At 39.6% G+C, this 10,840-nt stretch overlaps 1 protein-coding gene across 3 annotated transcripts in view; it reads right to left on the bottom strand.

Moving 5' to 3' along the window:
* Positions 1-278: 278 nt before the first annotated feature.
* The window catches only part of LOC139763131 (glucose dehydrogenase [FAD, quinone]-like), a 64,243-nt gene continuing 53,681 nt past the window's right edge, over positions 279-10,840 (bottom strand). For 2 of the 3 annotated variants that reach the window (XM_071688824.1, XM_071688825.1), the window contains exons 11-14: positions 8,759-8,936; positions 7,364-7,437; positions 5,174-5,325; positions 282-1,391 (exon numbers count right to left, since the gene is read on the bottom strand). In XM_071688824.1, the coding sequence (XP_071544925.1) occupies positions 1,223-1,391; positions 5,174-5,325; positions 7,364-7,437; positions 8,759-8,936 (573 nt within the window). In that variant the 3' untranslated portion in view covers positions 282-1,222. Of the gene's footprint in view, positions 1,392-5,173; positions 5,326-7,363; positions 7,438-8,758; positions 8,937-10,840 lie in introns of all 3 variants that reach the window. The other variant, XM_071688826.1, reaches the window with a different exon arrangement.

Here is a 10,840-nt window from a genome sequence, read left to right as displayed (position 1 = left end):
GAGTAAACCATGGAAAGCTGTGTAGGTATGTATATTTGCGCGTGTGGACGTATGTATATACATGTGTATGGGGGTGGGTTGGGCCATTTCTTTCGTCTGTTTCCTTGCGCTACCTCGCAAACGCGGGAGACAGCGACAAAGCAAAAAAAAAAAAAAAAAAAAAAAATATATATATATATATATATATATATATATATATATATATATATATATATATATATATATATATATATATATATATATATATATATGTGTGTGTGTGTGTGTGTGTGTGTGTGTTTTATGATTTCATGTATCTGAAGTAAGGAATTTGACAAACTTTTAATTAGTTTATATGACAATTTGTATGAATCATACAAAGTGTACCTTGATCCAATCAGGACTAATAATGCAAAAGAAATTTCATTTTCTTTTGTTTGGTACAAGACAGTTAGAACCTACCATTTATTCATAATAAAACTGACAATTTCTGGGTGGTTTGTATTCATGGATATTGAAGCCGATCAAGGTACTTAGCTGAGTCGTCTGGATCCAACCAGACTATGATCATCAGGGATGTTATGATTGTATTGCTAGGGCGTCAGGTTTGCTCACGTCTTGAGCACACATGACGTAGATTTATCTCCAATTTAAGAAACCTTTCATTGTGTATAATAATGTCTTTAGTTACACAAATACTGTACGACGAAATATTGCTCGTCATGCCTGCCTGTTGCAGTCAGGTATAAGTGAGGTTTTAAGAACGGTTGGTGTCTTAAAGTTTACATATTCTAAATAGCTGTCTACATCTTTGGCTATGTGTTATCATGAGAATATCTATATCTCCTTTATAATCTACTTTTGGTGAGTGTTCCATTACCTCACTGTACAACTCCAGTCTATTAGGGTCCTATGGAGATGGCTTACACTGCCCCAGTAACTTGTTTTATGTCTTCCTATTCAGAAGACATTACTTATGTCCATCGGTTGTCTTGCTGTATTCTCCTGGCCCTACGCATCTCCATTATTGCTGCAAGTCCGCTTGGCAAACTTAATTGGCTAGAGATATCTCCTGAAGCGAAATCTGAGCGTTTAGCTTTCAAGTGGTCAAAATCACAAAGTCGCCTGTGGTGTCTGGTCCAAAGCCAGGGGTCACAGAGTCACAGGTATTAACTGGTTGAAGGCCGAGACCAGAGAGGCCATCACTGAGCAGTGTATTTCACGACCGTCACATCGGCTGGGTTCAGACATTTCGTCCTGACTCTGCAAGTGTCACTCCTCCTGTCCAGTATTGCTTTATGAGGTGACTAGCTCTCTCAGCGATCATGATGGTTGGGCTGTAGGTATTGCCAGTGGTGACGACAGGCATGATAGAGGCATCCACCACACGCAGTCCGGACACGTGACGAACCCTGCAACAAAAAATGTGACTTTTTAATAACTGCTGTACTAACGGGGCTGGTGATGGACGACTAGAGGCGTCTAGACCGAAATGCTCACCAGAACCAGTTATTAACGCAAGATGCTGGTTGGTTGTTTGTTTTGGCCTAATCAAACTACCAGGGTCATTAAGGCCGTCATGAATTACATCCAACTTCTGTAGAATTTTTCACACCTTCAGGTGTTAGACATAATTCTAAGACCATATACACTCTATGTATGTAGCGCATGGGAATGTTGGTCTGTCTACTTAACATTTATGGGAAAAATGTACGAGAAAATCCAAGTTTATGGAACAAAATATTTTGCTAAAATTAAATATAAATACAATGATTAAGTAAACTTATAACTGATAATTGATCTTACATATTTTTTCATTCTATAGAATATTCAGACATCTTTCTGAACACTAAATTTCACTTTTACAGACCTTCAGCCACATTGAGCCCATGTGTTTGGCCGATTTGTACAGGTGTTAACTGACACGCAGAACATCAGTATAATTATCATTTGATAAGAACTGCAGTTTTAGTCACAATATTAACTTCGTAATACCAGTAACAGTTTCAAAAGTTGCCTCACATGGAAGATAAGATTAATGAATATTATCTGACGGGTATTGCTATCAGGCCAAACTGATCTTATGACCATTGTTTTAAAGTTTTCTCGCCTGAATTATAATGCAAAATCTGAACTTCCGTAAACCTGCACAAACCTCGTTATTGTATACATCCAAATTCCACTTGCGTGATCATTTAGACATTTTTGAAAAACAAAAATGATTTACATTACAGATTTCCATCCCTGACTGAACTATTCAGATCTTTAACAAGATAAAGAGTCAAATTAGCTAATTAGAATATAACGTCCTCAGGAAACACCCAGAATTCTCTCAGCATCGCATGTGAATACTACACGTGTCCCTCCTACCCTGACACAGGCGCCTGAGCTTGGCTCCACCTCAGCTGATCCTCTGGTCAGACCCCACCAAGGTCGGAGACCAGTCACACCAGGAACCAGGTATCACTCCGCCATCACCGCTCCGGGTAACCAGTACTGGCAGCTTGAACCTAACGCCATCTGCAGGTTAAACCAGACAACACGCGTCCGGACACTGCCCCATGTAGCGCCACAGATTTTAGTTCACCATCTCAATTCTATTTCACCCATTCATTTTCCTTATCATGCAGTTCCTCCGGTCAATATTACATATTTAGTGATAACATCTCGAGATATGTTTCTTTCTGCACTTCCCCTATACCATCTCCATAAAGAGCCTGAGCCGTGCGTACAGTGTGGGAGTGAGGTCTGGCTTTAGAATTATCTCCCACACCTGAAACTGGTGCTTGGGTTAATCGCATTCTTTGGACAGTTTTTTAATGAATGGAGTGGTACTACCTTAATGAATGGGATGGTACCCTCTTAATGAATGAGATGGTACCCTCTCAATGAATGGGGTGATACCCCCTTAATGAATGGGTTGAAGCCTTTGCTCATGTATCATGGCGAAAATCTGAGGGATATAAAGGATTCCATTCCTGAAGTGTTGCAATCCAGTAAGAGAGCATGGGTAAGTGGAAGGGGCTCGATCTTGGTTGGTTTATATCTGCTGTACACAAGATACCCCGACCATTGTAACATTACCCACAAGGCATCTTGTGTGATCACGTGAGGACTGAACAGCTGACACAAAACATCACGGCTTTAACTCAGCTCGTGGACCAAGGTGTATAACCACATGATATTTGCTCAGCTTATTCATGGGGCACAAAGACGAGACAAGTCAGTCACACAAGAATTCAGGAGAATCACTGCTATCATAAACGTCATGAAGAAGACTGGATGGTCGTGGGATGAGATCAAACTCTCTACATGGGAGAGTGTTGGAGGAACACCCGGCCAGGATGCTTCTCCTGCTGGTGATGCGATGACCAAGTCACACTGGGTCTGTGAGGTCGAGGAAGGTGATGAGGTTCAGCTGTTGTTTTCCCAGAGTGATACATCTTTCTCCAATGAAGACTTGCTCAGGCTGGATGGTGACGATCATGAGGTAAAAAGCCACTGAAGATCTGATCACAGTCCAGTGATCAATGAAGAAATGTTCAGCTGAACTGATGAAGTGCGGTCGATCGTTCATAACAGAAGCCATTGTAAGTTGGCGCCGCTCAAGTGTTTGCAGGAACTGTGATTATTCAACTGAATGCTATCGAATGATTTAGAGAAACAAGACTTCACTGAACAAGTTTTTAAGAATGAGTAAAGTTCAGCATAAACCTTAAGCGCCAACGAACACATCTGTTCCTCACCAACTGCTGCAGAAGCTACTGTTGTCGTGTAAACATCTGGTGATGTCAGTCATGAGGTGTTTATACACACGCTCCTCCATCCTTCATCTAGCTACCAACACCCACCGTCTCCTCCGTGTAAGACTCTACCGTCTCATTGGCAAGTGTTAATTCAAATATATTATTCTGTGTGATTTACATAAGTTCTTATTTTCAGGTTTATTTAATGTTTTATACATTCATATTGTTTTAACATGTAATTTCTACCTTCGACACGTTATAAAAGTTTTTATATCCAGTACATTTCGGGTTAGGAGTGTATTCCTTTGGGAATTATATCCTCTCTTGCCGCTCTTTCGAACAGCTCTTTCAGGAACTCATCAACCGCTCTACACGAGGATTGTGGAAACCTTTGAAATAATGTCTTCACTATACCGTCCCATGAGTTTCTGCTGGCTGTAGGAAATTTGATACAATTTTGGGACCAAGATATTAATATAGCTTTCTTTCGTCGTACTTAACGTGCTTTTCAGTTTCAGTGACAACCTACCATCCTCCATGTCTTTTGTGTCAACAAGTAACACTTTTTGAGTGAAAATTCGGAGCTATGATTCCCTGGATTTTTTAGGGATAAGTTATTCCTCTGCAGCAGGGAGAACATGGTCTCAGGTTCTTGGCTATGAGAGACCCCTTGTGTTCAGTGTGGGCTGTGAGAGACCCCTTAACAGTGTTCAGTGTGGGCTGTGAGACCCCTAACCATGTTCAGTGTGGGCTGAGAGACCCCTTGTCAGACCTGAGAGATTTAATGGTCGTGAGAGACTTAGTGGTCCCATCGTACTTAGTGGGCTACCATACTTGGTGGTCCTATTGTACTTAGTGAGCTATTGTACTTGGTGTTCCTACTGTACCTAGTGGGATATTGTACTTAGTAGTCCTATTTACTTATTTGGCTCTTGTACGTACTTGGTCCTATTGTACTTAGTGCGCTATTGCGCTTAAGGGTTCTTCTGTACTTAGTTGGCTATTGTATTTGATGGGCTGTTGTACTTAGTGGTCCTATTGTACTTAGTTGGCTATTGCATTTACTGAACTGTTGTACTTAGTAGTCCTATTGTATTTAGATGGCGATTGTACTTACTGATCCTATTGAACTTAGTGGTCCTATTGTGCTTAGGGGTTCTATTGTCTTTAGTGGTTGTATTTACTGAGCTATTGTACTCATTTTTTTTACTTGGGCTATTGTACTTAATAAGCTCTTGTACTTAGTGGGATATTGTACTTAATGACCCTATTGTACGAAGTGGGCTATTATACTTTGCATGTCTACTGTGCTTAGGCAATCTTGCGATGGCTAGAATCAGTCATCCCTACTATGGCTGGGATCAAGTCATCCCTGCCCTGACTAGTCATACCAGCTATGATTAGTCCTCCCTGCATGGCTAGTCATACCAGCCGTGCAAGAAACTTACCTCAGCGTGTGGTCTACTACACCGAAAGGGTCTGAGGCTGGAGCCATCTTGCAGGAACCAGCAAAATGGTAGGTGGTGGTGGCCATGTGACGTACGTAACATACCCAGTAGGCGTCACTACCATATGCCTTGTCCTCACACCCAGGAAGTGGCTTGTAGCAAAAAGAGAGATGGTATAAGTTAACAGGGACACAAAGATACAAACATTTAGACCGATTTTTTTTTGTGTGTGAAATGTTTCTAATTGACCTTGCTTAACCTTTCACATGTATTCCACATGTGGGGGGCATGGTTAGTGGTCGTCTGTTGATAATACAGGTGTTATCGGACTCCGCCTGCGTATGATTGCAGCGCGAGGGAGGAGGTACTAATCTGTATCATCATCGAAGACCTTATCACCTTACATGTGGAGCATGTAATAATAATAATAATGATAATAATAATAATAATAATAATAATAATAATAGAAATAATAATAATAATAATGATAATAATAATAATAATAATAATAATAATAATAATAATAATAATAATAATAGTAATAATAATAATAATAATGATAATAATAATACAATGGATGTAAACGAGGTTGAACAATTGCAACACCAGTCTGTGGTCTTTATGAGATTCCTAAATTGCTAGACAAACTTACCTTCATGAATTGCAAGTCTCCTTATGTCTGCAACAAAGGTCTGATATCAAAGTTTTGTCTTAGTGATGAGTTATGAATGCTAAGTGTTGTATTGCTCATGACAAGTGTCAGTTGTAAGCAGATTGTCATTTGTGTGGTTGCATTTGTTCGTAGCTGTTGTGTGAGGAATCTCAAATTGTATTAGATTATAAGTGAACTGTTCGTATGGACACCAAAAGATTCCTAATTTGTGAGTATTTAACGTAAAGTGACACAGCAGAGGAAGACTGTAGTACAACAACGTGTGTTTGTATGATACTTTGTTGCAGCCGCTGAACTGCAGATACTTTGTTCTCTTGGAGAATCGCTGTTGTGATGTGGTGTATACCTGTCATCAGTAACTTAGTGGTTCACCTCGAGGACGTCAGCTGAGGTGGAAGCAGAGCGGAGTCTCTCGTGGACTGTGCTAACTACTAGCATCGTAAAATACAGCGTAAAGACTCCAGTGATTGTCTGGGAGTTCCATGCAGAACCCAGGGCTGTCCTTGTTGTGTTGGAAGGCCGTATGGCGTCGTAATTTATCTCACACCTTAGTGATAGTCTGGCGCAGGTGGGTCATTGTAGACGCAGTCGGTCTGAACCATAGCCTAGCTGAAGCGGTGTCAATTTATATCCTATCAGCAGACTCTTTAGTTTCTTTATATTTGAGGTATTTGAGGATTCAGGTTTAAGATAGAACTGTATCTACTTAGTGTAATGCAGTAATTTAGTTTTATTCGTATTTCATTTATACAACATAACTGATTTATTATTTTTGTTAGAGTGTTGACATTCTTAGTACCCCTTTTACACTGGCACTAGATGATCATCGTGGGATGATTTATTCCCGGACATGACAACATTGATCATTGTATTACAGAGAAAGATGGGAAGTAGTATGTTTATAGAAGAAAGACTAATGGTGTGGATGGTATTACCCATTTTCTTGTTTGTATGTGACGTGACTCAGCAGCAGAAGGATCAAAACCTCAGATAAATGCAGAAATTCCCAGGAAAAAGTATCACCAGAAAATACGGAAGGGACCTTAAGAGTGTGTTTCATAAAGTAATGAATAATTTTAGGTAATATAGATATGAAGAGGAAATGAATACAGAGAGATTACAAGATTGCATTGTAAGCTGGGAGAATATAAGAAACCCAGAGTCAAATGAAATACACACTGAAAAGGTATGTTAGTAAGGTTGTAATGCAACAGGAAATGCTGTCACCGTCCTCAAACAGAAGATGGTAAGAGAAATTCAGTTTATTAGGTCAAGACATGTTTGACCTCAAGTGTTAAGAGCCTTAAACTTATCATCACTGATTCAGCTCTTAACCTTCTACGTTATTATTTTTACCTAATACATTAGTAATTTAGATCGATGCTCTGCAGACCTAAAGACTGAAGTGGTAAGTGATCCTCTTCGAGGCCCCAAACGATAAATCACTGTTTAGTTAAAATACAAAAAAGTATTAATTATGTGTCAGTTACCAGCACCTGGTGAGGTATGTGTGTTACCTTATCATGGAATTTGGCTTTCAGGTCGTCAGTAAAGGCGGAGGTGTTGCCAAGCGCCATCGTAAACTTTATTCCTGCAGGGAAAGAAAGAATTTGCTTCTAAAGCGACAAGTGCCAAGTATATTCATGAACAACTTGACAGTGATTTATGTAGGGTAGAAGATATTCTAAAGGACTTAATACAACACAAAAAAACTAAGGTTTGATTCTTGAAAGGGATTTGTTCGCAAGAATGAAGCGGATAAGGAACGAAGAAAGTTATAGTACGTATAGAACCAAGAAAGATGTCAGTGGCACATTATGTTCTGTCCTAAGGGGTTGTTAAGAATAGTAATATGAAAGACTGTCTGAACGAGTTGATATCAATAAGTGGAGGAAAAGCAACGGGACAAAATAGAGAAGATAAGAGAGTGAGGAAAAGCAACGGGACAAAGTAGAGAGAAGATAAGAGTGAGGGATTACGGTTGTAAGAAGACAGCCGTTACAGAAGGCTATGAGATATGCCATGAAGATTGAAAGAAAAACCTGCTGCTTTAGTGGAAACAGCAGCATCATCCTACCTATAGACTTAGAAACATAATTTGTACAATTTCTTTTCAAAAGGTTTCAATCACAGCTACTGCTACCCAGTTCAAAGTTGGGTATATTGGCTTGTAAATGTCTTACTTGTTCTTCAAGTTAATGATAGACACGCTTTTTAAAAGTACAAGCAAAAAAAACAAAAAAACATTGGGTCAAAAGTTCTTCAGTTTGGTTGCGGAATAACCGAAGCCAACAATGTGATGCATCGCTTGGTGGTCTGCTGGTTGCTGTATAACCTAATAAGAGAAGAACACAAGCGTCCACCTCCCATGAGCACACTTCACAACAGTATATACAACAGACTTACTGAAGTAATACTGTAGTAAGGAGAAAGGAACTCAGAGACAGGAGTTGACATGGTAACCTGCTTATACGTTGAATTTAAGAAGGCTGAAAGCGAGACCAATTTATCCTCTCTACGTGTGTAGGTACTCTGTACAGGGATTGGATTAACATTGTGCACAGAGTTGCTTTGTTGAAGAGCAATCCAAGCAAAATCACAGGATCCTAGGTCTGCGGAGTATGACTTAGATATTCCATTGCTATATTGTTATTATTTACATAATGGCGGAGTTGAGGGGATGTGCAGCTGAATTTTCGGAAAGAGTGAAGAGGAATTCCAGATAACGTTTATTTACCATATCTGACTTGAAGAATAATCCAATGTTGATCAGGGAATGTAGTCAGGTTTGATCATCAATTAATATATCATCATAATGGCAAGAAACTACAAATGACTACGAGTAACATCTTATAGGTAAATGTTCTTAATACCACTGCACTTGTGAAAATCAGCCTGGACTTACAACTTACCATTAACAAGGGTTCTTACATCATCCAGATGACTGAGGTAGTTTGGGTCAATATTTGGATGTTGTTTAGGATCTTTGGACTTGAGGGTAATGAACCCTCGACTCTTGGGTTGTACGAGGACGGGTCTCAAGCTGAAGCTCCGTCTTCCGTATATGCTTTGAAAGTATTCCTTAAACCTCTGCAATGGAAACAGTGAGGGAGACAATCGTGCGTTATTTATTTTTTTATGTTAGCCGAGACGACACGCAAATGAATGCCGCAATCAAGGCCATTTCAGTAACTATATATATATATATATATATATATATATATATATATATATATATATATATATATATATATATATATATATATAAGCTCTGTACCCATGTCCATGAGATGGATTATGAGAATACAGGCATTCACCTTCTGTGGGATTGTATTTTACAGGAATAGGGTCCTCAGCCTTAATCATACACGCTAGCAGAAGGCAGGTGTTACCCAGTTGGTTTTGGTGCATTACACACGACAGCTGGAGACTGAGTGTGAACAATTGTGGCCTTTGTTGTGTTTTCCTAGCGCTACCTCACACACGTGCACGGGGAAGGGGGTGCCATTTCATGTGTGGCGGGGTGGCGACAGGAATGGATGTAGGCAGCAAGTATGAATATGTTCATGTGTTGTGTATATGTATATATGTCTTTGTATGTAAATGTATGTATACCGTTGAAATGTATAGGTATGTATAAGAGCGTATGTGCGTGGGTTGGGCCATTCTTTCATCTGTTTCCTTGTGTTACCTTGCTGACGCGGGAGAGGGCGACGGAGTGTAGTGAAAACAGATATTATTTTTTTTTATTGTACTTGGTTGCCGTCTCCCACGTCAGCAGGGAAGTGCCGGGAAACAGAAGAATGGCCCATGGTTTGGGCACATGGAGAGAATGAGTGAGGAAAGATTGACCAAGAGGATATATGTCTCGGAGGTGGAGGGAATGAGAAGTGGGAGACCAAATTGGAGGTGGAAAGATGGAGTGAAAAAGATTTTGTGTGATCGGGGCCTGAACATGCAGGAGGGTGAAAGGAGGGCAAGAAATAGAGTGAATTGGATCGATGTGGTATACCGGGGTTGACGTGCTGTCAGTGGATTGAATCAGGGCATGTGAAGCGTCTGGGGTAAACCATGGAAAGTTGTGTGGGTTCTGGATGTGGAAATAGAGCTGTGGTTTCGGGCATTATTGCACGACAGCTAGAGACAGTGTGAACGAATGGGGCCTTTGTTGTCTTTTCCTAGTGCTACCTCGCACACATGAGAGGGGAGGGGGATGGTATTCCATGTGTGGCGGGGTGGCAATGGGAATGAATAAAGGCAGACAGTGTGAATTGTGTGCATGGGTATATATGTATGTGTCTGTGTGTGTATATATATGTGTACATTGAGATGTATAGGTATGTATATTTGCGTGTGTGGACGTGTATGTATATACATTGTGTATGGGGGTGGGTTGGGCCATTTCTTTCGTCTGTTTCCTTTTTTTTTTTTTTCCAAAAGAAGGAACAGAGAAGGGGGCCAAGTGAGGATTTTCCTCAAAGGACCAGTTCTCTGTTCTTAACGCTACCTCGCTAATGCGGGAAATGGCGAATAGTTTGAAAAGAAATATATATATATATATATATATATATATATATATATATATATATATATATATATATATATATATATATATATATATGTATGTATGTATATATATGTATATATGTATATATATATTTTTTTCTATCCCTGGGGATAGGGGAGAAAGAATACTTCCCACGTATTCTCTGCGTGTCGTAGAAGGCGACTAAAAGGGGAGGGAGCGTGAGGCTGGAAATCCTCCCCTCTCTTTTTTTTTTTTTCCAAAAGAAGGAACAGAGAAGGGGGCCAGGTGAGGATATTCCCTCAAAGGCCCAGTCCTCTGTTCTTAATGCTACCTCGCTAACGCGGGAAATGGCAAATAGTTTGAAAGAAAAGAATATATATATATATATATATATATATATATATATATATATATATATATATATATATATATATATATATATGTATATATATATGTATATATATAT

The sequence above is a fragment of the Panulirus ornatus genome, chromosome 46 (genome assembly GCF_036320965.1).
Source record: "Panulirus ornatus isolate Po-2019 chromosome 46, ASM3632096v1, whole genome shotgun sequence".
NCBI classification, from domain to species: domain Eukaryota; kingdom Metazoa; phylum Arthropoda; class Malacostraca; order Decapoda; family Palinuridae; genus Panulirus; species Panulirus ornatus.
This window is presented reverse-complemented; position numbering and strand designations above follow the sequence as displayed.